Below are 27,419 nucleotides of genomic sequence, written 5' to 3'. Positions count from 1 at the left end.
CGAAAAAAATCACAGCAGCCTTGTGAGTGGCCACAAAGGTGTTGTAAAAACTTACTGGCGAATCAGAGAAAGATTCTATTGGCCTGGAATGAAACAACAGATTTGTTACGTCCCGGTTTCCTCACGGGTTTGTAGGTAACCAGTAGAACAACTAAAGCTGGAGATAAAGATGTTACGACCTCCAGAGTCGTAAGTAGAGGTTCTCGAATTAACTCCGAAATAACTAACTTTGGTGAATTTAATTAACAAATTAATTTATTTAACTATTTAAAATACACTTGGAATTAATATGATTTGACAACTGCCGTGAAGTACGTAATGGTATTTCGTAACCGGAATTAATCCTCTCACGACGAGTATAAATTATGAAGAGACTTAAGTTCGTGACTTTAAGATCAAGCAAAGCCTTAGAAGAAGAGCCTCGAACCACCCGTGCACCCCGCTTATATCTCCTCGTCCAAGGGCCGCGCCCTAGGAGGAGTAGGGTTGCGTATCGGGCCTCGAATATCCTGCAGTCCCGAGTTGACGCGCGTGGCATTTTCGAGGGTCACTCGAATGACGAGCGCTGACTCAACTCCAGAGTCCAGGACACGCGGGCGTTCGTTATCATTTGTTTATTTAGAACATTCTACGAATGTTCTCGAATATACCTGGTGTACTCAACGCTTAGTTGTCTTACAATGAATCATTCTAGTTTTTCCCATTAATATTCTTCGAGAGAAAATGTTAATGTGAACTTAAAAATATTCTGTTTACTCAGGTGTTGGATGCGTATCAATTTTCTTATCATTTTCTATTTCTAATATTTAGTATTTAATATTTAACATTTGGAATTCTTTACTTATCATTTTACACTATTATTTATAAAATAGAATATTTATGAAATTATTATATAATTATTAGAGTTTTAAATTAGCGCGCGTCTTTGCTATAGAGACATCTGCGAATGCAGGTGGGGACGTAACAGATTTATCAATTTATCCAGCGATGCGAAGTCTGCCAGAGGAACAAACTAACACGAATAAAAACCAGGCAACCCATGAAAATCACAGATACTCCTCTAGAACCGTTCGAAAAGATTAGCATTGATACTGTAGGGCCATTATCAATGACCCCTGATAGAAACGTGCATATCCTCACTATCCAGGATAATTTTTCCAAGGCAGCAGCCGCACTACCAATCCCTGACATTCGGGCAGCAACAGTAGCAGACGCCCTCTTAAATCATTACATCGCAATCCATGGGTGCCCCCGGATAATACTATCAGATAAGGGCACCTCATTCACCAGTAAGCTTATACAACAACTAGCCAAAACCTTAAAGATCCAAAGATTGACTACCTCCTCCTATTATCCCCAGGGAAATGCATCCCTTGAACGCTCCCATCAACCTTTGGTTGACTACCTGAGAGCCTACGTAGATAAATTCCAAGACGGAGACAGATTCGTACCTCTCGCGATGCTAAATTATAATACCACCGTGCATACCGCAACTAAATTCACACCATACGAACTTTAATTCGGGCGAAAAGCGAAAACACCGACACAGTACCCAGACTTTGATAAAATCAAAACCTATAGTGACTATGTAGCTGACCTGATTAGCCGCTTATCGGAAATCCAACGAATAGCCGCGGAAAACTTGATAAAAGCCAAACATGATTCTAAAGAAAGATTTGATAAACATATCCATCCGGCAAATTTTCACGTAGGAGACTCGGTATGGGCCTTAAAAGAGCCCCGTAAGAATAAATTAGACCATTACTATACCGGTCCTTACAAAATCATCGAAATTAATGACTTTGGAAACCTTATTATAGAAAAAGACAACGGAAAGTGGAAAACCTTAAATCCAAATAAAGCCAAGCTTTCTAGTATCGAACAAAAATCTAAAAGCAATTCTTAGAATTCTGTTACAGGCCTTACCGATATGAAGACGCTCATGATCCTTCTCATTGTTGGGAGTAAATGCACGGAAAAGGACAATCCAGGAAAGGGAAATCAACAACCCAAGGGTAAAAACACCATAAAAATCCTACCTTCAAACCCTGGATTACTATTCGACCCATTCAAAAAGATCCACCTGGTCGAAGAAGAATGGAAGATCATTAGCTCCATCAACATCAGGAAGCTAATCGTAATAGAACCGTACAACAATCATCAGTACGAGACCACAATAAATCACGGCGAAAGATATTTTATAAAACAAGATTGCTACCTATACCTCAGGATACAAGTATTTAGAGAAACCTACGGTGAAGTACAAAATGCAATCCATCGGTTAAGCAAATTACTCGAAGAAACACAAGAAAAAACCAATGAATCTCGCATCCAAACCCGAAGGGGACCTTGGTTTGGATTCGTAGGAAGTGTGGCTCGCAAGCTATTTGGAACTATGGACTACGACGATAATGAGCATATCAACAAAGAATTAAAAAAGCTCTACCAGGACAATCGAGAATTGGTACATCTGACGCAAAACAACACACATATCATTCGCAGTGAGATCAATCAAATCCTTCGACAGAAGAATAACATATCCAAGAGAATCGAGACACTGAGCCAGGAAGCCGATGAAATGCAGCACTCTATGACCATGGAGCTCAGGAACATCAGGCGTATTCACATGTTCTGTCTAATAGGAGACGAAGCAGTTCAAGTACTCACTCATCAGCTGAGAGCCCTAAATGACGCTGAAAGAGCAATTGAAGAAGCGCTATTGGGCAGAGCATCATACATGAGCATCTCCGCTAAACAGCTTCATCAAGCCACACTCGACATGATGGCAAAACATCCGCATCTTAACCCGCCTCAGCCTCTCGACCGTATGGACATCCCTGCTTTATCACGGGTATCCAGAATAGAAACAGGCAGAGCAAACGGTCACTTCTTAATAATCATCACTGTACCCTTGCTCAGTAAAATGCCTTGGCTTAGCTACGAACTAAAGCCTTTACCGAAACCAGAGTTCCTGGGAGACAAACTATCAACGCTCACGATCTTGCCATGAAGTAAATATTTATTTACTGACCTAGACTACCAAAATTACTTCCTCAATGATGACGAATTTATAAAAAATTGCAAGCCTATTCAACAGGACCTAGTTTGCTCACCAGAAACTCCAATTAAATCAACGACCGAAAATCCACAAGTAGACTGCGAGATGAAAATGCTGCTGGATCCGAAAGAAACCATACTCCGAAGCTGCAACGTAAGAATTATACCAAAATGTGTATTGACGTGGAGCAAGATTAATGCAAAGAACACATGGGCATACTCCACATGCAAAACTGAAAAACTAGTATGGTCATGCAAAAACCAACCTATGCAAACCACAACCATTAATGGTACCGGCGTCATTCAACTAGAACCTGGTTGCAGGGTAAAATGTAACGAATTTTCATTCCATGGTCTTAGCCAAGACATCACGGAAATCGAATACATAATGCCCGATTAACCTGACCCTGGAAACTTTAAATTCAAGTCTAGCAGTTCAGACTCCAACTCTGCTACTAAAGAACAGCAAAGATGCAGTAGCAATTACGGATGAATTCGCGCCATGGGGTCAAGGATTGTCCGAAAACGAAGAGAAGATGTCGCTAATTGCACTAGACCACCAAGAAGACAACTTACACCGGAAATTAGCAGTCGGTTCAGCAATCAGCATTCTAGGAATAGTCCTCGCCGTCGGTGCAGTCTGCAGCTGGAGAATTTTCCCTGGCTACCTACTGGCATGGAGGAAAACCTGGAAAAAAGAAAAGGAACCAGTAAAAGGCCCTACTTCAGAATTAAATGAAATTTTATATACCATCAAGACGCCAGCACCAGAGAAGAGACAGTCACCAGTCTGCACATCACCCACAACTCAAGCGAGCACTTCAACTTTATCCAAGGACATCTCTACGGACACCGAAGAATTTTCAAAGTCAGGAGTAAAATCTTTCCAACTCAGCAAATTCCAGTCTCCGTGAAGAACAGCAGCAGCGCACAATAAATATCCTAGATAAGTCAATAATATATAAGTTATCATAAGGAAGAGCAGGTGATTCGTCCTTGGCAAAAAGTATATTAATAAATAATAAATCAAATTCGAAAAAAAATCAAAGACCAGTCACCCGCTAATATAAAAATTTAATTCATTTAAGACGCAAAATAGAAAAAAAAGAAAAAAGAGAGATAGAAATTCGGATCTTGAGATTTCTGTACCTGTATTAATTAATACAAATTTTACTTACTTACGTAAATTGCCAAAACACTAAAAATAATCCTTTTTCAAAATTTTTTTTTTTTTTATATATAATTAAATCCTGATTTCTCTTTCTAATTATTGAAAAGGTCGTTACCTTTAGAAACGTCACCACTGAAAACAGATCTTGACAATCGCTGAATACCCAGCCATTATAGAGAATTAGCAACAAACTCTCGGAATATAATGGTCACCTATGGGAAAGAGAGAACAGTAAGTTGATGCTAATAACTCTCAAAGAATGAAATCAACCGTAAATAATTACCTTTTATCACTATACTTACCTGGCAATTTAATAGGTGATTAGATCACAGAGGATTCAGAACTTTATTTTTACATAAAGATTTCTCCGAAAACTACTGTGTATCAGGAATGAAATAATTCCACAAAAAAAAAAAAAAAAAAAAAAACGCTCTGAAGTTATTGCACTTCTTACACCGTTCCAACAATGATCCCAAAATCATAGCGAAAAAAATCAGCATTTCCCACAAAACCGCTAGATCACAAAAGTACGATTTTAAATATTTTTTTTTTTTTTTTTATATATATACTTCCTTTTGTTTAATCAAAAACTTTTTTTTTCTTCTTAAACAAGGTAATAAAAGTGACGTACAGATATCTCGAAGGCGAAATAACAAAGAAAAATTTTATTTTAAATCGCAGCTACGTCGATACCAAGAGCGAAAATTTTAGACATTTTCGTTCTTGAGGGGACGAGATAGAGCAGCACTTGAATTAAAATTTTTCTAATTAAACTAAATTTTTATAATTTTTTTGCCCTCCGGGCGGAAAGTGGCAACTTTCGTCCCGCTGCGCTAAACTAAGTTGCCGCTTTCCGCCTTCGTCGGACAAAAAAATAGTATACACTCCTCGGGAAGTAAATAAGAAAGCCTCAGATCACATGTTTGTTGACCTCGGCTTCGCCTCGGCCAACAATTACATGTGATCTGAGACATTTCTTACTTTACTTCCCTAGGTGTGTAATATACTATTTTTTTTATTTTATCACCGTAAATTCTATCACTCGCACTGTATATTATAAGATAATTATTTTTTTTCATGACAAATGCCACATCTCAAATGAAAGAGAGAATAAAATTTCGCTTACGCGGCAAAAATTACATACATCGCACAATAAAATACTATGAAATTAAAAAAACTCGAAAATTTAATTACAAATAGAACCAGCTGCTTTAAAATTTTTTTTTTTCTTTTTTACAATTATAGGGAAATATCTATATGAAGTAGCTCTCATTAAATTAAAAACTTATTTACTATTATGCATTTGATTTAATTTAAAATTAATGTTAATAATCATAACTAATTCTAAAACGTTGTGTACCGAGAGATCGACAGAGAAATAGGGCATTGCGAGCCATCTAGTAACACTCGACAGTGACCTAATTACCACGGGATCTACTGCACATTGTTCAATGATCTAGCGGACTAATTACCATATCCGTACTGGGTCGATAATTAGGCAAGTTGTAGCATGCATTATCCCCTAAGCCAACCCAGTTAGCACAGGTTGACCATCAACTAGTTGATGTTCAAAAGCTTACGTCAACTTTACGTTAACTTCGCGTCAACTGTTGCATTTGCAACAGTTTCACAGAACTTGACTTGAAGTTGCTCATCAAGTTGACGCAAATCTAGTGCCGGATTTAGACAACAAGTTTACCTTAAAAAGTTGTAGATAAACTGTTAAAGTAAGGTTACGGTTAAGTTTCAATAGAAACTTAGCATTATTTTCGCATCAATAGTTTCACAACAACTTTGGAATTAAAAATGCTGGAAAGTTGATGTTGTAAATAAAATTAAAAAATTATCGTGAAACTGAAGTTAACAATAAATGGTGTGTTTCTTGTAATATATTTCTATTATCTTTATGACATTAAAATTAGCAGTCACTTAAAAATTTTTTAATTTTATTCATCAAAAAAAAACTCTTCCAAAAAATGATTTGTAAAAAATTGGATTTTTTATTTTTTTAAATTTCTAGATGTCAATTTTTTTTCTAATTTTTTTTTGCCATAATTTATTTGTTATAAAATTTTTAAAATAATTAAATATATGCTAAATTAAATGACATTAAAGTTAGCTATCACTTGACAATTTTTTAATTTTATTTAACAAAGAGATTTTTTCTAAAAAATTATTTTTAAAAAATATGATTTTTTATTTTTTTAAATTTCTAAATGTCAATTTTTTATTCTTATTTTTTTTGGCCATAATTTAATTGTTATAAAATTTTTAAAAGTATTAAATATGTGCTATATTAATTTTTATCTAAATTAATTTTCATATTATCATTTAGTGAGCTTCCAGCTCAAGCTTTTTCAATATTTTCAAGAAATAAAAATTATATATTATTTTCTATGACTTTTTAACTCCTACGAAAACCTGATATATTTTTACAAATTTATAAAAAACGATACGTATAATTTTCTTAATTCATAACTCATTTAAAGTATGATTGCCATACGTACAATAATATATGTTTATTTTCAGCGAGAAAAAGTTACTTTAATGATAAAAAATAATACTCACCACAATTGGTTATAATATTTTATGTTTACAAGAGAATAATACCATTAGCCTTAGATTTGAAGTAAGATCGATAAATAATAATTTAAAAATACAAATATAACTGACCCGACTTAAAATAATTCCAACTAAATCTATATTTTTGAATTGCAAAGTTTTTAAAATAGCAGTACTTACTTTTTATACGTGTCAATAACAATAATATGCATCAATCTTTTAAATATTTGTCGCCATGAATGTTATAAACAAATTTATTTAATTCTAAAATACTAATTTTATTTATACGCTTATTATATCACATAATTTTTAAAAAGAAGTATAATTTCTTGATAGCTACAAAAGTTATTGAACAAAAACTCAAGTACTATACATTTTTTTTTGTTTTACACTGATCTAAGGATTTCTTAACATTTAAGAAGATTTCGTTGTATTTAAGAAATCATTTCTTAAACATCATTTCTTAGTATTTAAAAAATATTTTTTTGTATTTAAGAAATATTTCTTAAATACAAAGAAATATTTTTTAAATACTAAGAAATGATGTTTAAGAAATGATTTCTTAAATACAACGAAATCTTCTTAAATGTTAAGAAATCCTTCTCATTGTAAGCTTGTATAATTACAAGAATAAAAATGAAAATTATTTTATTTTTAAGATGAAAGATATCAATATGTGGGTTTGAGCAGGTTAATTCAGGTTTTCTGAACACTGAGATAAATGTGGCGGTGACTTAGGTTCATCTAAGCCTACACCAGTGATCGTTAAGTCTGTTTCTGGAGCTTTGTGGAATAATTCATTCCCATCTTTTGGCCGCATATTTATTTATACCTTTTAAAGGCATTGGCTATTTCTAAAAACAATCATATAATTATTAATTAATAGTTAATTCGTATGAAATAGCTTAGGAATTTTTGCTTACCTCTGTTTATATATAGGAGGATTGATTACTGTCAGTCTTCTTTAATAAACTATTATCGAGTATATTCATCTGGAATAAAAAAAGAAATATTAACTATAGTGTAAACTAATATAATCAGATAAAATAGTTGATAAAAAAAAGTTATTTACTAATTGAAATTATGTTTTTTTTTATTTTTTCCTTTAACTTTTATGAAAGGGATCCACCTGCTCCATTAATTATAAAATCTGCATAAAGTTTTCTCTCAGCCTTTATACCTCAAACATTATTTTCATTTCTTGGCATCCTTTTTTTTCAAATAACGATCAGTATGCATGTTAGAGTACCATTCATTATCACCATTAAATGCAATGTTTTTAATTGCGTAATTATAACATAACGCAAACGACGAAAGCGTTGTTAATTTTATCATCAGTTGTATGGAGAGTCATCATTTTTTTTACCCAAATAGGCATACGATAGCATTTGCTTTTTATGTCTTCGAGTAGTATAAATTCATTCGAGGAACTTAGGCAAGAACATTGAAAAATTCCAAAATCTGTCGAGGGTCGATCCAAGACATGGTAAAAAGGCATCAATTTTCTGAAGAATGAAACTGCTAAAAAAATTTTTTTATTGGTGAAAATAATATTTTTAATTATTCCAATTCTGCCATCTTTTGTTTGTATTGTATTATCTTTCTGCTCTGTTGAATAAAAAAATTTGCTGCACTCTAAATTTTTATACTGTACGCAATTATCGCGCATTTCGTCATTTATTGGGCCATTTTTGTGCTCCATTGTACCTTTCGGATTTGGATAAGATTTACTATTTGTATTTTGAAAATGCGACTGTTCACATATACGTTTGTAAATTTGCTGTAACAGTTGATACTGTTTATTTATTAAATCACGGTAGTCCTTCATTGCGTTTTCATACGCAAACGCAGAAGTGTTTTCAATTGAACCGAACTGTTTAAAATCTTCCACGAGATGAACAAGACCATGAGAGTTATATGTAAGAAACTCCAACCCATGTATTTTTTCGGCATCAATTATAAATTTTTTTATTGCTACGTCAGCAAATTCAATATCTTCTGAAGATGATTGATTATTCAATAAGACACGCATCGATGTATGCAACAGCAAAAAATGATCATATTGATCTGTTGTAATAATTCCTGGTGTCACGACAATGAAAGTGTACAATAACAGCTGACGAAATTCCGTGGCTTTATATTTACCATAATGTTGAATTTCCCGTGGCGTTCTAGCAAAGTCACGAGGGCAATAACTTTGCAACTCCACTAAACGAGCTGACAAAAATGTTACTTCAAAGTTTTGTAACTTTCCGGGCTGACATTTACCATATACAACAGATCCAATCATTTTTTTCATGACTCCCAAGCAAGTCAAGTGCATATACTCGAAAGGGACTTGTTTTACTAGATCAATCGGAAGATCTTTTATCGATGATTCACCTAAATGATGGTCAACATCTTGAAGCTTTCTATACTCAAAGTCTGTTCTTTGTACATAACCATGACCAAGGAAATGACGTGAATGGAGGTGAGTTATTCCTTCAACCTTGCATTTTGAACAAGGATTTTTTGATACATGCGACATATGATTAAGTACATATGACCGAGCTGGAGCGTCTGCGATGAAACATCGAAATCTTATTGAGATTATTTTTTCATTGCAATAAATACCACCATTTTCAATAATTATTTTAGATTCTTCAACAAAATCATGAAAGAATTCCTTGAAATTTTTAGGCTTACTGGATCCTTCATAAACACCGACGAGTATAGGCTTCTTTATTTTCTCTATATTAACGATGCGAATTTGGATGGGCCATATTTGAATATTCTTATTCATCTCAGCACCATCAGTGCTAAAATCGATAATCAATTCGTTGGGAACTTCATGTGCTGACAGAGATGATAACGTTAATAACAGCATCCACTCGATTCCTAAATGAAGATAATTTCCTGGTTCGACAATTTTTGGTTCAATTTTATCACATGGTGTCATTAAAAGTGTGCGAGGATCTTTCGGAAGAAATTTCAAAGACGGATGAGTATGCAATACATTTAAAATAGCTTTGCTTTGGGTTTGATTAATTTTGTTACTTGTGAAACATTCAGCTAAATTTGATTGAAAAGAATGTTGGAAACACCCGGGGTGATTAATTTTTAACTTTTTGAATATATGATTTGAATGAATATATGGATTCGGTGTTAACTTAGTTATTTGGTCATCCGCACCAGGTTCAGAAGTTAGTGCATCATCGGAAATCGAGGCAGTAATTGAACTACTTTGCCCAGAGCATGGAACATCTTCAGTAACATTGTCTTTAACAACATGATCAACATCAGGAGCACTTGTAGAAGTTGAGGTGGAAACTAAATTATCGTTGGCACAGGTGGTTATATTTTCACAAATGTTATCTTCAATAGCGTGAATAGCAAGAGAAGCACTTGTGTCAGGTAGAACAGACATTACTTGCAGAGGATTACAGTTAGGAACATCTTCATGAAAATTATCAGCAGCAATATGACTTGTACTGGGAGTAGTAGCAGAAGTATTTGCAGAAACAAAATCATGACTGGAGTTTGATATATTTTCAGCCATATTATTTTCCACGGTATCCGTAGGGTCTGGCACAGACGTTTCTTGTACGTTATAATCGTTTTGCGTAAATTGAGCACAATTTTGTGCAGGATTAGAACTGACTGTGTTGGACAAATTTGATTGAGAAGCATCTTTTAAGTACGCATAATATCTGTTCCTTAACTTCCTCTTTTGATCGTATGATAAACGGTTCCAAGGTTTACGACCATTTGGTCGATCAAGATTAAAAAATATTGGAAACTCCATTCTGAAAAATAAAAAGATATTTAGTGACAATTATAATTTTAGATTCCTAACCTTACTAATAATTGAGTTATTTAACAACAAAATAAGAATTATATTGATAACATGGAATGTTTACTTTTAAATTAATTTCAACATCAACTTTTTGCTTACATCGACATAAATTTTAATTGTTTTTTGATTGAATTTTTTTTACAATTTCACTGAAGTTATAAATGTACCCAAACAGTTGAATTCCTCTCACGATAAAAAAAAATGTTCGGAAATTCACCTTTAATTTTTTCAAATCGTTTGTAATATTTTTTATTTCTCAATTTTCGTAATTGTTTGTTTAAAAAAAGTTATCTAAATTTTTAAAAGTCGGTTAACTTCATTTTCATTAAAAAAGAACCAAATATATAATTCACCAAGTTGGTTATGGCGGATGAAATACATGTTTTTATGTACGATTTAATAGTCGTTAACTTAAGTTTTATTTACATATTAAGTAAGTTGAAATACATAATTACCTAAGAATAAAGGCCAATGTTAACTATTAAATTATATTTTAATTTTTTGAAACCAAGTAATTTTTAGTACGCCAAATTTCCAATAAAAAACGAGTTTATGAGTACAATTTATAAAGAAATATTTTCGTGCTCACTAACACGTATGTACGATCGCCGAAAGTTGGAACGGTGAGTGTGTGTTTCTCCGTGTACATATGTATATGTGTATACTTTACACTGTATAACTCGGATTCTCACACTATCACACATGCATCCTACTCCAATAACTACAGTCGAGTCGCGTTATGAGTCCGGTTTGTTTTCTTTTTTCCTTTGCCAGACTCACGTTAATATGAGAGAGACACAAAGAGAACTCATAACGCGACTCGAGTGTACGTCCTTCTTCAACCGTACTTTCCCCCACATTCCACCTGCGATTGCGCAAACTTTGTAGTCGCATGAAAAGATTGTATACTGAACTCTTTGTAGTTTTGCTGTTGTTTTTTAGACGCATATACCGTAGTTCACAGATGTATCTCAAACTTGATCGTATTATAAATTTTTACCACGTGCCGTTTACAATTGTATTCACGCGAATTTTGTGGTTAGACCCATATAATAAAATAAAATATAAAAAAGTTTTGATTGTAATTACTGAAATTCAGTAAATAAAAATTAAGATATCATTTTTAGTACAATCAAACATGGAAACGAAAAAGGTTAGTTGCTTATTATTTACTTACATTTGAATGCATACCAAACATACATAAATTTGCTTTGTTATAAAAATAATTGTTTTCATGTTAATCTTCATAATTTCTGTGATTTTATCTCAAAATTATAATTTCTAAGGGTGAATTTGTCCGATGAGGCATGGGACATGAGTGTATACATACACTATACCTATACAGACATTTCATATGCACGGGACACGGGGCACGGGGCACGGATATAGTATATGATAGACCCATGCCTCGTACTGTCACTCTTAAAATTAATAGATAATAATATCTCATAAAACGGTGTTTTCTTTTTCTAATTATATTGATTATAATAATTAACACTGTAATTTAAAAAAGCTGATTTCAAAGCCTCTAACTTTAATATCCTAATAACACCAAATAATAATAAAGACAGGTACACTTTCTCAATACCATTACCTGTATCATATTATTAATTATCTATGTAATGTTCACAGCAACGGGAAACTAACATCTAATAATCCAATGGTCGCATTAACAAGGAATCATGAATTTTCCTTCAAATCAATTAATTGGAAATGCAGATATAACGATGCAAATCACTAGCGGAGGATTTCCTCAACTTTATTTCATGTCCCATGTTTACAAATTTAAAATAAGCTAGCTATGGAGACTACACACAGTGTATAGTCTCCATAAAGCTAGCTTAATAAAGCTTTACTTTTAGGTTGACCGACTCGATACTCTGACGCCAATTACCGTTTTTTTCAATATATTTAGGTTCAAATGAAGATCAGCAATATGCGTGGAAAAATAAACTATTCCTGAAATTTCGAATTTTTTTGTAAAGTATAAAATTGAAAAAATTTCACATTTTTTCGCTTAATAAATACACAGCTAAATATTCAGCTAATATACAGTTCAATTAATACTCACAAATAATAAACTTTTACTCTATATACTGTCCTACATTTATTGAACAAATTTTTAAAATATCATATTGTTATAGAGACAGTATGACAGTGAAGATGAGTACAGTGATTCTTCAACTTCATCGACAAGATCCAATCGTTTCAAAAAAAGTCCAGCAATAATAAAATATCCCGACAATAAAGAAAACATGACAAAACCAACAGCCATCAGTAATACAATACAGGTACCACCGGCCCGACAGCAAACTTTAGGTGGGAAACTCCCTCCAATCATTCCATTAAAAGTTGCTAAAGTCGACACTAAACATGGCGAATCGATTGAAAAAAAAGTTGATCAGTTATTTAAAGTATATGAAGAAAACAAACAAATATTGATGTAAGTTTCCACTTCTGAAATATAGAATTTTATTTACACTTTACTATATTTAATATATATGTATTAGTATAAATTACTTTTGTATTTGAGTTAGAAATTAATTACAATAATAATGAGAAGCCTATAAGAAAGATATAGTACTGATTTTTAGTCATTTTCAGAGTTGCAATAGATGTTATTAGATAGTTATTGTTGAGTTGATAGCACATCATTACTTCCTAATTGATTCATACCAATTGACAAATTAACGAATTTTCTATATTATAAATAAATAAAATTATATATTAATTAATTTTCGTATATTATGGTACAATTGTTGGGATTATATTTTCTTATAAGATCTGGCTTTAAAACTGCTTTATAGAAAAGTTATTTTTCTTTATTTATAATTAATACTGTATATAACAGGGCTGTAAATGAACAGTTGAATGCTAATACTCAGAAATTGGAGTAAGTATAATTTACTTAGCATTATAAAAAAAATTGTTAGAACACTATTTATTTCTACTAACTTTATTTTACAAACCTTTGTTTTTTTTTAATTTCAGTTCCGTAATAATGAAATTGGACGATACTAGAGCAAGAGTAGAGTATGTATATTCATAATTTCATTATCTACATTAATTATAAAAGTAACAATATGCTACTCCACGATAAAAAAAAAATTCAATTTGTAATTTAAAAAAAAAAATAAAACACGATTTGAGTTGAATAGCATATTGATAAATACTTAGGATGAATAGAATTATTTAAAATTTAATATCTCAGTAAGGGATATAAAAAAAATTCAAACCATAAATTGTTTAAAATTTGTGAAATAGATGGTTTAAAATTTAATTAACAAAAATATTATTTATTTTTATAGTTCATTGCAGATGCTGAGCAACGCGGGTGTAGACAATACATTTAGTAAACCTGATTTTATACCTATGCAGACAATTGAAGAAGTAGAGAAATATGAAAGTTACGAGGATACGAAAAGACAACAATTGGTAAGAATTATAGTGATCTTGCTATTATTAAACGTTACAAATCTTTATCTTTCGTTTTATACTTCGAAAACTGTTGTTAAATATTATACATATATATGTGTATGTATTACTTTATTAATCATTATCCCTTTTGTATGTTACAGAAAAATTATCTAAGTCATTTTCGAGTTGCGTCTTCTCCCTACGATAATTTAAAATATTTCTTAAAGGGAGATTTCATAATTAAGGATGAAGTTCTTGTTAATTTCAACTATTTTAAATGGAATAAGACGAAAATGAACACACTCCAAGGCACTAAATTGGATATAGATTTGTACAGTAAGTTAAATAATTCCTTAAAAAGCCCTTATCTTAAAATTAAAATAAAAACTATATCGTTACTTTTAACACTTCCCATTTATAATTCGAACTTTTTTATGTTTCAGCAATAGTATTGAAAAATCATCCAAGTTACTCGTTCAACCAGCACACTATAGATTTTCAAAGAGCCCTGAGAGCCGCTTACGCTCGAGTAACAAAGAGAAATAACGAGGATGAAGAAGAAGAAGAAGAAGAAGATGGCAATGACAATCTTCAAGACAATGGAGAAAAGAAAAAGAAGAAGAAAACGAAGAACTCGAAGATGGTTCCAAGAAAAAATATCGACAAATATCCAGAGTCGACTTCATAAAGATTTGATATTTTTTTTTTATTAAAATTCAGTTATTTTTTTATAAGTAATATTCAGTTATTTTAAAACTTTAATTTTCAATTAAGAAGTGCAATTTGATATTGCAATAATGTAATTTATATAAAATAATCATAATAAAATAATTTAAACATCTTATTCCTAAATAAAAAGCTGAAAAAGAAATTATATTATAAAATTTTTTGCCAATTTCCAAAAATTTCAGGTTTTTTTAAATTTTTTTTCTAGTTTGGCCGTGGCGCCATCTAGTATTAAAACTGACTATGTTGATAAAATTAAAGTTATTCTTATCGGCATCATGAAATTCCATCGGTAAGACAGTCATCTCCACGCATCTACGGAACTGACAAGAGTTGCACTAAAGTTGACCAAAAGTTTACGTTAACTATTGAACATGAACTTTTACTGTTAACTTGATGTCCAATTCCGTCACTAGGTTTACGTGAAGTTATACTATTAACTTGACGTAAACTTTTCATTGGTTGTGCTAACTGGGCAGTTAAATAGATAACAAACGTTAACCATAACATTAGTAATAACCACGAATAAATAAAAGAGAACATATAAAATAGTTTATAACAATTTTTATAAAAATAATCATAAAATTTTTTTTTCTAATTTAGCAATAGACGTTTAGACATACTAGCTTAAGTGATTATAAAGATAAAAGATAAGTACATTTATTTCCTTTCCAAAAATAAAAAGATTAGGACCTTTAAGAGGCCCGAAGATATTCAAAGTAAATTATACATTTAATCCCTAAAATAAAGATGCAATGATAAAATAAAAGCAACAAATAAAAAGAGTGCTGCTATTAGAATTCCAGTAAAACATAAAATAAATTTTAAGCAGACAAATACTTAGTTAGAAAAATAAGTACATAGCGAACAATTCGATGTTACAAAAATAAACGTAAAATAATTACGAAGCTCGATAACTATTTTACCATTTAAAGAAAATTGAGAAAGATTTACAAAAAGAATCCCATGACAGGTAAAATAGTTATTCCGAAATCAGTGAAGCAACTCTTGACTCACAGGGACGCGAGTCTACTGGGAGAGAGCAAACTCTTGAAAAACTTTTTTTTTCGGAAGTAAACCTTGACTCACAGGGACGCGAGTCTACTGAGAGAGAGCAAACTCCTGAAAAACTTTTTTTTCGGAAGTAAACCTTGACTCACAGGGACGCGAGTCTACTGGGAGAGGGCAAACACCTGAAAAATTTTTTTAGGACAATGCATAACGCGCGAAATAATTTTCAATTATTTTCAATTATTTTTCATAGTAGAAATTAAATTCAACGCCCCCTAAGTAACAAGCGGGACGCTTGTCTAGAGGGAGGGTCGTGTTACGTCCCCACCTGCATTCGCAGATGTCTCTATAGCAAATACGCGCGCTAATTCAAAACTCTAATAATTTCATAAATATTCTTATTTTATAAATAATATTGTAAAATGATAAGTAAAGAATTCCAAATGTTAAATATTAAATACTAAAATATTAGAAATAGAAAACGATAAGAAAAGTGAAACTCAGCCAACACCTGAGTAAACAGAATATTTTTAAGTTCACATTAACATTTTCTTTCGAAGAATGTTAATGGAAAAGCCAGAATGATTCATTGTAAGACAACTAGCGTTGAGTATGCCAGGTATATTCGAGAACATTCGAGGAATGTTCTAAATAAACAAACGATAAAGAACGCTTGCGTGTCCTGGACTCTGGAGTTGAGTCAGCGTGCGTCATCCGAGTGGGCCTCGGAAACGCCACGCGCATCAACTCAGGAGAACAGGACATTCGGGGCCCGATACGCAACCCTACTCCTCCTAGGGCGCGGCCCTTGGACGAGGACATATAAGCAGGGTGCACGGGTAGTTGGAGGCTCTTCTTAATCTTAAAGTTACGCACTTAAGACTCTTCATAACTTATACTTGTCGTGAGACTATAAATTCCGGTTACGAAATACCATTACGTACTTCACGGCAGTTGTCAAATCATATTAATTAAACGTGTATTTTAAATAGTTAAATAAAGTTATTTGTTAATTAAATTCACCGAAGTTAGTTATTTCGGAGTTAATTCGAGAACCTTCTACTTACGACTCTGGAGGTCGTAACATCTTTATCTCCAGCTCTAGTTGTTCTACCGGCTACCTAAAAACCTGTGAGGAAACCGGGACGTAACAATTATATCGAACATAATGAAAGATTTAAGAATTTCATTTTAGATAATACTTGGCAATTGTTTAAATAATTTACTAAAGTTATAATAATGTAAATTCTACCTGGTTAGTGGATATTTTTCGTTTGTATGTTTAAATTTATTCTTTACGTATCCTAAATTTACTTTACAATACAATTTACTTTTACTTCTACCCGTGATTTAAAAAAACTTTGAAAAACGTAAGCGCACTTATGTATAGACAAAGCCATACAAGTGTTTTTTTTTAATATTAACTTATTTGTTTAAAACTTATTAATTTATTATGTTTAAATTTTAGATTCTTCAGATTAACAATTTATTTGCATGTCCTTTGTATCAATTTAGTTTTGTTAAATTAATTTTTCTTTCGGTGATCGTCATTATACTTATTATAAATTTTTTAATTGAAAATTATTATTTCCCTATATATTTAGAACGAACGTAAAATTTTTGACTATCTCCAAATTAAAATAAAATAATAACGAAAAAAATTGTGTAATAATTAAATAAAATGTTATAAACGAATGCGATTTTCTAAATTTGACGTTCGATTTTAAATGTCTTAAAGTTAGATTGCAATATTCTATTATTTTTTTTCTTTAAACAATCAAATTTTTTTTCAACGGCTGGTGATGATGAATCGGCTGGTGATTCCGTTGAATTAGTAGATGCAATGGCATTGGTCAGGAGAGGGTACATTCCAGAGTGTGTTTGTTCTCCTTTTTCAACATCTGGAACTACACTAGCTGAGGTTGGTACTACGGGCGAGTTAGTTTTTTTTCTTTCTTGCTTCTGTCTGTCCAGGTGTAACAGTCAGTGGCTGAAAGAATCCCACAAGGCTCCAAGAAGATACAGAGACCACCCATAGACCGTATGTAGAGCATAACCATGAACGACGGTATCTATGATCAATTTAACTATGTTGAAGCACATGACAATTCCAATGATGCCAGCACAGTAAGTTCCAAATCCAGTGAATTCTCCCAAAGTCTTTGACCATGCACTTTCGGCCAGTTGTTCCAGTATGTCTTCGTTGAAAGCTTTGTAGATAGACGGTGATCCTTGTGAGCCGGTGACGAACTGTCGCGCTACAGTTTCTATCACTGCTGCTTGCTCCATGGGGAACATGATCCGCCCACGCATCTCATCTAGATCCGCTTGAGTATAGATACCTCCGATAGCTAGGTTGGCTGGATTTTGATAATTCCAGGTCATCTTAGTGCTGGGTTTCAGTATCTTCGGTGGTAAAGTCTCTACAGGTTTTGGCATAAATTTGTACCAAGTATTTCCTAAATTGTAATGTTGTTATAAAGGAGAGTTACATGGCAACTCAGTAGCATAATTCGTGATTATGTGAGTCCTCGGTGTAAGGAAAATACTTTGATTGCCCCGTTCGATGGGCATCCTATTATAACATTTGTTGGATTGCTGAACCTTAATCGCCACAGGTACACACTCTACTATATGGATCACTTCTCCTGCCACGACTGCCATGTATCCAGGGCTCTCCATATATCGATAGGCAAATTCGTCCGGTTGTGTTGATGCGATCGACAGCGTGTTTTTGAGCATTTCCTTTTCTATTTTGCAACTATTTTTTATTACATCTAAATACAAAGATTTGACCTGAGACCTTATATAGCGTTCAACATACACAAATTTAGCATTTGCATATAAAAATATATCGAAGTTATTAGCATTAGTTTTGACAATGGTACTATTTTACAACAACCCCAGATCTTCACCTTCAACAATAAATAATTTAGGGTGTTCAGTTCGAATGATTGTTAAACCACATGAGGTCTCAGCGCCAATTATACTTAAAGAAAAACTAGTGTCCCTTACGCTAAAGGAGTACACAGTCTCAGTCTTAGATTTAAGTTTATTCGTTGCACCTTTGTACAATACAGAATACGTATCTGGGATGCAATACCTTCGTGGCAATGAGTCCCAATACGTGTAACCGTTTTCGGGTTCTATACAGTGACCCTTATTTAATTTACAATGGTGTCTCGATGCAAAATAAATCTTATTCTCTTCTGCTTTAACTTTCGTCTGTTGTGATTTGAGAGTAATTTTTGCTGTACCTATTACAAATACACTGTCCCAAGTACCATAAGGATCAGAGTATTGTGAATTTGTACAGTCAGCGTTGGAATTAACACCGCCTGCTAAAGTAATACTACGTGTAGTAGTAGTATTCACTATCAGACCATCGATGAAAGTGTTCCCGATACGCAACGTACCATGATCATGCGCGACCGGGCACATCTCGCGAGAGATCGGGTAAATATAATCGTTAATTCCTTGATTTACAATAGAGTTATATGATTGCCATCCACAATGTTGGATGATTCTATGAATTTCAATCTTGCATTGTATTATATTAGTATGGCCATATTCATTAAGTTGCAACAGTGCAATATCTGGAAGAAATATTTCTACCCTATCTTCTTCTAGATCACATTCATCGATGTCAATTAAAGAAATCGTAGTCATATTTACAATTTTGCTGCCGCAATCAAACCCAATTACGGCCTCTGAATATCTCCAACACATGGTCATGACAATAAGGAATAGTATTTCCATTTCTGAAACATGAAATCATTAATTAAGGCGTAAATTAAGGATGTGGATAATGGACTAATTGGAGAGGTTCACATATAAATTTAAATCCAGCTATGTTACTCTGAATCGTCTTCACTCGAATATATTGGTAGTGTATGTATTGGCTGATTATTCTTCCCGGTGTACTTCGGACAAGGCTCTTGGGGAATTTTTCGGAAAGAGTTCGCGGTTCGATTAAAAAATTTACATTCATCTGTATTATAAGTTTACATTTAGACTAAATTTACTGCCATACATGGTGTTTAACCGCTAGGAAAAGGATCTAGTCACATACTTATAAGAAGAATTGCGCCTTCGGGCTTAATCGTTAAAACTCGGGAATAATCATATCACGCTATGGCCGTCGCTCATGCGCGCCTTGGTTAGCGGTAGAGAAGCCGGCTCACGTGGTCGGCTGCAACAGTTGTGCTTGTACCTTTGTACTAGTACGACTACTCTCGATTCTGATATTTCTTACTTACATCTCACATTCATTTAAACATTTAAATTATTCATTAAATATAAATAATTATATTAACTTCAATTATACTTTAAATTCTCAATTCATTTAAATCAGTTCAATAGTTCAGTGAATTAACATAAATAAAATCAAGTAAATTTATTTAGTGACGCCACGCGGCCATTACGCGCCACCGTTAACAAAGGATTGCATCAGCCACGCGGCTTTAGTCAATCCATAATTGACGCGTGATATTAACAATTAATTACATTAAATTAATTATTGACATTTAATTACGATCTTATTTAATTTAGCTTATAATTAATTAAATTCCAACTTCAAATCATTTGACTAATTTCTACACGAAAAACATCAAACTCAATTGACTAACATTCTGTTATCAATTGAATATTATTAGCTCTCACCTTGAGACAATTGAACATTAATAGATCTCACTCTGAGATAGTTCAAAGTGATTAGATATTACTAGCTCCCACCTTGGGACTTATCTAATTCAAATTATCGATAATTTTCTATCTAAGGCGGCTGAGCTCACCCCTATTGCGTTATTGCAACGTAATTTTACACATTCACACTTACACATACACAATTTACTTGTATAATTTCATCAAGGAGGTTTTTTCCCAGCCTAGCTGGGTTTTCCTCCTTTGGGGACAAATAAATTCTTCTAAATTGTTCCCCAAAAATCCAAGTATTATGATTTAATTTCCTAATCCCAACTTTATCGTATAATTTAAAACAATTACGGGAATTATCCGCATTGGATAGTTTTCGACAAAACATTTGGTGCCTCCTGTGAGGTTTGAAGTGTACACCAGCCCTGATTTGCGAAGACGAGCAAGACGTGCCGAAGATCCAGTCACTATACCACCCAGCTGCTGCCAGCATCGTTGGACTTCAATACAAATAAGATAAGTCTTTAACACTAAATCATTTATAATATTAATTAATATATTATTTAATCATTTGATAATATATCCAACTTATTTATTTGTAATTTAATTAATTGTTTGACTTTGGCTGACTGATCGATTGCCACTTGGCAATCAATTCATCGGTCGACTAGTGCAATTGGTTATCATTCAAATATTTATTTACGTTATTATTTTAATTATTTACGTATAACTTAATTTAATTAATTAGTCGACAATTCACAATTAATTGATCATTGTCCGGTGATTAATTGTTGTGCAACAGAATAATTAATCATCAATTCTCAAATTATTTAGTATTTAATTATAATTAATTAATTATTTAAATTGTTTCTCAAATCAATTGATTACTGTAAGTGATCTATTTATTACAGAAATAGGATAATTAATTATCAATTGATATTTATTATTATTATTTATTATTACTATTATTATCATATAAATTCATCGCAAAATGACTAAAACAAAAATGACTTTAGAACAAACACGTGTTCTATTAACTGCTAAAATTACCGCATTGAACGATGAATTAACAGCAAAGACCACAGACATTCAGACTGCTTCTTTACGTTTTTCTAAAATCGAAAAAATGTTCGATCAGTACGATGCCAGTATCGACGAATTAGAAGTGAACAAACCTGAGGACCCAGAAATAGAACTCGCGGACGGAATTCGCAAAATTTATTACAATCTTGCAACTAAAATAAAAATTCCTAATCAAGATATTCTCAATGCCACTATTCAAACTGCAATTAACGCTTCGACTCTTAATCGAACACTCGAGACTCAACGACTTACTAAGCTCCCTACCACGGATTTACCAAAATTCGATGGCAACTTTGAAAATTGGCTTTCTTTTAAAAATACATTTAAGACACTGATCGACGAACGTAAAGATTTAGATGATCTTAATAAGTTTTTATACCTTCGCGGATGTTTAACTGGTTCTGCTGCAAACAAGCTCGCGCTTTTGAATGCAAGTGCAGAAAACTATACACAGGCCTGGGACCTTTTAACAGAAACTTATCAGAAAGAGCGCGCTTTAGTTTTTAAACATTATGACGCTCTTTTAAATCTTAATTCAATATCAACCCCGACTAATGAAAATCTCACTAAATTCATAGATGATGCTCGACAACACTTGAATGATTTAAAATCATTAAAAGCAAACCCAACTGACGCATTTATAGTAAGATTATTAGAACTTGAATTACCAACAGAAATTAGAGACAAATGGGACGAAACGTATGAAGACGATAACACTCTCCCAACGTTTGACGCATTTAGCAAATTTATAATAAAAACTGCTTTCCGACTCAGTACACGTAAACCTAATAAACAGCGCGACTCCGATGGCTCTTTTAAAAGACGACGTAATGAACATTCGAGTAATAATTTCAAGAAACAAAAAACAGACTCACCAGTCCGAGCTTTAGTAACAACCACTTCTACTGCCTGTCCATGTTGCAAACTATCTCATCCGCTCTATAAATGTTATAAGTTTGATACATTAACTATAGGAGAACGCATAAAATTTATAAAATCTGCTAAACTTTGCAATAATTGTCTTCGCGAACACAAAGGAACTTGCCCTTCCAGCAGTAGATGTCAAACCTGTAAGAAATTCCATCATACCAAATTGCACATTCAACAAAAGACAACTCAACAACCCTCTAATCCGAATACTTCAAAGAACAATGCTGTAAAATTCGAGTCACCTATTACTGTTACAACTGATAAGGGATCTACATCTTGACTAGTAGTACACAACTATACGACAATTCTCAGAACACCGCGTTTCCAATTGATGATGAGCGCACTCATCCAGTTGCGTGATTCAACGGGTGGATTCATACAAGCTCGCGCTTTACTTGACACCTGTGCAACAGCTAATTTCATTACTGAAAATTTGTCTAGCAAATTAAAATTGCCAATGCAAAACTGTTCTATTCCGATCGGAGCTGTTAATGGAATGCAAACCTTTTCAAAACATGTCGTTCAAATAAGTTGTAAATCTTTAAATAATAAATTTCAAAGATCATTATCATTTTTAACTGTTAACGAAATTGCAGAGCTGAGTCCAAATGAAATCTTTCCACGTAATAAAATAGACATACCTAAAAAGATAATACTTGCTGATCCGGAATTTCATATACCAAGACCCGTAGATGTCCTTATCGGTTCAGGTACCACACTTTCTCTTCTATCTGTCGGACAGATTAACTGCTCACAAAATGATTGTGATTTAATATTACAAAAAACGCAACTAGAATGGGTTGTAGCGGGAGAAGTCATTGACGACAAAAATATACTTTCTGTAACTTGTCAACTAACTGATCTGTCGAGTCAATTAACAAAATTCTGGACCATTGAAGACGTAAGTTCTAGTGATTCCCGATCTATTGAGGATTCTACATGTGAGACTTATTATCAAAACACTACTATTCGCGATACAGACGGTCGATATATAGTAAAACTACCCTTTCGCGCAGACGATGTCGAGTTCGGGAATTCCAAACAAAAGGCTCTAAATAGATTTCTGTCTTTACAGAAGAGATTAAATTCAGACTCATCATTAAAATCCGAATACAATAAAGTCATGAATGAATACATCAATCTTGGCCACATGGTACACGTACCGGATGATAGTGGACCAGGGTATTACATGCCCCATCATCCGATAATAAAAACATCCAGCACTACCATTAAGGTACGCGTTGTATTTGATGCTTCAGCTAAAACCGATAAAGGTATCTCCTTGAATGAAGTCTTACTAACAGGGCCTACTATACAAGATAATCTTTTCACCATTCTCTTACGTTTTCGCACTTTTGTCTATGCTATGACTTCTGATATCGCTCAAATGTATCGACAAATTTGCATACATTCGGATCATCATAAATTTCAACGAATCCTTTATTATCATAATGACAAAATTAGTACCTTTGAACTTAAACGAGTTACATTTGGGGTTTCTGCAGCTCCATTTCTAGCTATACGCACTGTAAATCAACTTGCTGATGACGAATCTCATAATTTTCCTGTAGCTTCAAAAATATTAAAACGAGATCTTTATGTCGACAACTTATTAACCGGATCCAATTCTTTGACCGAAATTTTAAATTTGCGTGACGAAATCATTCAACTAGTGCGAAAGGGTAGATTTGAACTCAGACAATGGGCTTCGAATCACCGACACGCACTGGATAATTTCGATCAAAGAACCTTAGATTTAGATTGTGCTATTAATGATGATCCTATCTCTAAAACTTTGGGCATAGCATGGAATTCTCTAACTGACGAATTTATCTATACAGTCAAATCAAACGATTCATCACGAAAAATAACTAAACGAACCATTTTATCTGACATTGCAAAAATTTTCGATCCTATCGGAATTCTAGGTCCTATTGTATTAGCTGCAAAAACCATCATTCAAGAATGTTGGAAATTAAAGGTCCATTGGGATGAAACGGTCCCACAAGAATTGCATTTGCGCTGGTGTAAATTTGCTGAACAATTACCCCTAATCAAAGACTTTTCTGTTGAACGAAATATTTTAATTCCTGATCCGACTGACATACAATTGCATGGATTTTGTGATGCTAGTAGAGTAGGCTATGGTGCTTGCATTTATATAAGATCAGTGAATAAACATGGAGACGTAATCGTGAAATTAGTTTGTTCCAAATCTCGAGTTGCTCCCATTAAAGATGTTACAATTCCAAAATTAGAGTTATGTGGAGCATTATTACTTGCTAAATTATATAAAGACACAATTCCTTCATTTAACGTTGACATATCTAAAGTCACATTTTGGTCTGATTCAACTATTGTACTTCAATGGCTCAAACGATCTCCCAGCACTCTCAAGGTCTTTGAAGCGAATCGCGTTACACAAATTCAAACCCTTTGCAGTAAAATCGAATGGCGACATGTCAGAACCAAGGATAACCCGGCAGATTGCTTATCTAGAGGTCAACTTCCTTCTGAATTTCTAAATAACAAAATGTGGTTGATAGGTCCTACGTGGCTATCACAGGATCCTCTCAATTGGCCTAACTTAAAGCCGGCAGTTCTTTCTGAACTTCCTGGTGTTCGAAAAATTACTTGTTTACTAGCTTCCACTGACAATTTGTTTAAACGGTTTTCATCATATTCTAAACTTATAAATTCTTTTTCCTATTGTTTACGAATGTTAAAAGATAATCCATTCAAACACAAACCTTTAAACGTAGAAGAAAAATTATTAACTGAAATTAAAATCTTAACTCTGATTCAAAACGAACAATATCATGATGAAATCAAACAAATTAAAGAAACCGGAGAGACTAAAAATCTACGATTACGATGCCTTAATCCATTTATTGATTCAAACGGATTATTGAGAGTGGGAGGCCGTTTGAAACATGCTCCTATATCCTTTTCGAAAAAACATCCTATTTTATTACCTTCACGTCATTATGTTACTGATCTAATTATTAGAGAAACTCATGAAAGTTTGTATCATTCGGGTATACAAAGTACACTTTCAAATCTTAGACATAAGTTTTGGCTGCTAGATGGCAAAAATCAAGTACGTAAAATCATTAGACATTGCGTTAAATGCATTCGATATCAACCAATTCTCTTACAAAGTAAAATGGCCGATTTGCCTAGTTCTAGAGTCTCGGAATCTCCGCCATTTTCTCACGTAGAAATTGATTATTTTGGACCTCTCTTTATCAAGGAACGTAAATTTCGAAACAGAGCTAAAGTCAAGGTCTATGGATGTGTTTTTGTTTGCATGGCTACTAAGGCTGTACATTTAGAAATCGTAAGTGACTTAACTACCGAGGGTTTCTTAGGAGCTTTCGGACGTTTTATTGGTAGAAGAGGGGTTCCATCTCATGTATATTCTGATAATGGTACCAATTTTGTGGGTGCAAATAATCAATTAATAGAACTTTACCAACTATTCAACTCTAAGTCCCATCAGGACATTGTTAACAACTATGCAATAAAGAAAAACATTGTCTGGAAATTCAATCCACCTTTATCTCCTCATTTCGGGGGTATCTGGGAGGCGGCAGTCAAGTCATTTAAACACCATTTTAAACGAGTAGTGAAAAGAACAACTTATAACATTTGAAGAATTAAATTCTCTGGCTATACAAATTGAATCTATATTAAATTCTCGTCCTTTATGTTCATTGTCAAGTGATCCTAATGATCCTATTGCTTTAACTCCTGCACACATTTTAATAGGTCGTCCTCTCACTATGCTACCTGAAAATGATTTTTCTGACGTTCCAGATAATAGACTAAGCTCATGGCAATTCACTGTCAAGGCGCGACAAGATTTCTGGAAACGCTGGTATTTGAAATACCTTCATGAGTTGCAGACCAGGCAAAAATGGGACTCCAATCGAGGGGATATTAAAGTCAATCAAATTGTCTTACTGATGGACAAAAACCAACCCTGTATGCGGTGGCAGCTGGGAGTAGTGATCGAGATTCATCCAGGAGAGGATAACATAACACGAGTGGCTTCAATTCGAACAGCTCAAGGCATATATAAACGGAATATTACTCTGTTATGTCCATTACCAATCAATTCTTAAAATCTGTAAATTCAAAATATTGTAATCATGTAATATCACTGATTGTAAACACTATTCATAATATCTTGCTCAACCTTCGCAACGGGGGGAGTATGTTTAACCGCTAGGAAAAGGATCTAGTCACATACTTATAAGAAGAATTGCGCCTTCGGGCTTAATCGTTAAAACTCGGGAATAATCATATCACGCTATGGCCGTCGCTCATGCGCGCCTTGGTTAGCGGTAGAGAAGCCGGCTCACGTGGTCGGCTGCAACAGTTGTGCTTGGACCTTTGTACTAGTACGACTACTCTCGATTCTGATATTTCTTACTTACATCTCACATTCATTTAAACATTTAAATTATTCATTAAATATAAATAATTATATTAGCTTCAATTATACTTTAAATTCTCAATTCTTTTAAATCAGTTCAATAGTTCAGTGAATTAACATAAATAAAATCAAGTAAATTTATTTAGTGACGCCACGCGGCCATTACGCGCCACCGTTAACAAAGGATTGCATCAGCCACGCGGCTTTAGTCAATCCATAATTGACGCGTGATATTAACAATTAATTACATTAAATTAATTATTGACATTTAATTACGATCTTATTTAATTTAGCTTATAATTAAGGTAAATTCCAACTTCAAATCATTTGACTAATTTCTACACAAAAACATCAAACTCAATTGACTAACATTCTGTTATCAATTGAATATTATTGAAGCTTCTCACCTTGAGACAATTGAACATTAATAGATCTCACCTCCCTCCACAAGATAGTTCAAAAGTGATTAGATATTACTAGCTCCCCCAACCTTTGGGACTCCTTCTATCTAATTCAAATTATCGATAATTTTT

The 27,419-nt window shown here is 33.3% G+C and overlaps 4 protein-coding genes across 8 annotated transcripts; 3 read left to right on the top strand and 1 right to left on the bottom strand.

Annotated features, from left to right (window-relative positions):
- Positions 1-7,391: 7,391 nt before the first annotated feature.
- Positions 7,392-11,176, bottom strand: LOC123268908. Its single transcript, XM_044734358.1, has 4 exons — positions 11,081-11,176; positions 7,863-10,575; positions 7,714-7,782; positions 7,392-7,644 (listed from the first exon to the last, which is right to left on the bottom strand). The coding sequence occupies exon 2, from the start codon at positions 10,572-10,574 to the stop codon at positions 8,082-8,084; it is 2,493 nt and encodes an 830-aa protein (XP_044590293.1). The 5' UTR covers position 10,575; positions 11,081-11,176; the 3' UTR covers positions 7,392-7,644; positions 7,714-7,782; positions 7,863-8,081.
- Positions 11,177-11,504: 328 nt separating this feature from the next.
- On the top strand, positions 11,505-14,913 carry LOC123268912. 5 transcript variants are annotated; one of them, XM_044734369.1, is made up of 8 exons: positions 11,506-11,778; positions 12,488-12,604; positions 12,770-13,068; positions 13,477-13,518; positions 13,617-13,658; positions 13,934-14,060; positions 14,204-14,378; positions 14,486-14,913. In XM_044734369.1, exons 3-8 carry the CDS (start codon positions 12,881-12,883, stop codon positions 14,728-14,730), a joined length of 819 nt encoding a protein of 272 aa, XP_044590304.1. In that variant the 5' UTR covers positions 11,506-11,778; positions 12,488-12,604; positions 12,770-12,880; the 3' UTR covers positions 14,731-14,913. The 5 variants fall into 5 exon arrangements, with proteins under 5 accessions (XP_044590301.1, XP_044590304.1, XP_044590302.1 ...); XM_044734367.1 differs by having other exon boundaries at positions 12,258-12,604; XM_044734368.1 differs by having other exon boundaries at positions 12,258-12,609.
- Positions 14,914-21,423: 6,510 nt separating this feature from the next.
- LOC123269619 lies at positions 21,424-22,725 on the top strand. Its single transcript, XM_044735453.1, has one exon. The coding sequence runs from the start codon at positions 21,424-21,426 to the stop codon at positions 22,723-22,725; it is 1,302 nt and encodes a 433-aa protein (XP_044591388.1).
- Positions 22,726-22,779: 54 nt separating this feature from the next.
- On the top strand, positions 22,780-26,100 carry LOC123269618. Its single transcript, XM_044735452.1, has one exon. The coding sequence runs from the start codon at positions 22,780-22,782 to the stop codon at positions 26,098-26,100; it is 3,321 nt and encodes a 1,106-aa protein (XP_044591387.1).
- The last annotated feature ends 1,319 nt before the right edge of the window (positions 26,101-27,419 follow it).

The sequence above is a fragment of the Cotesia glomerata genome, linkage group LG7 (genome assembly GCF_020080835.1).
Source record: "Cotesia glomerata isolate CgM1 linkage group LG7, MPM_Cglom_v2.3, whole genome shotgun sequence".
NCBI lineage: Eukaryota > Metazoa > Arthropoda > Insecta > Hymenoptera > Braconidae > Cotesia > Cotesia glomerata.
This window is presented reverse-complemented; position numbering and strand designations above follow the sequence as displayed.

What these genes read in the sequence shown, in the direction of transcription:
- LOC123268908 (XM_044734358.1), bottom strand. Translation starts at nt 10,574, where the DNA reads ATGGAGTTTCCAATATTTTTTAATCTTGATCGACCAAATGGTCGTAAA.
- LOC123268912 (XM_044734364.1), top strand. An exon ending in GATACTAGAGCAAGAGTAGA is followed by an intron (nt 13,659 to 13,933) that starts GTATGTATATTC and finishes TTATTTTTATAG; the next exon opens with TTCATTGCAGATGCTGAGCA. An exon ending in ATACGAAAAGACAACAATTG is followed by an intron (nt 14,061 to 14,203) that starts GTAAGAATTATA and finishes TGTATGTTACAG; the next exon opens with AAAAATTATCTAAGTCATTT.
- LOC123269619 (XM_044735453.1), top strand. Translation starts at nt 21,424, where the DNA reads ATGACTAAAACAAAAATGACTTTAGAACAAACACGTGTTCTATTAACT.
- LOC123269618 (XM_044735452.1), top strand. Translation starts at nt 22,780, where the DNA reads ATGAGCGCACTCATCCAGTTGCGTGATTCAACGGGTGGATTCATACAA.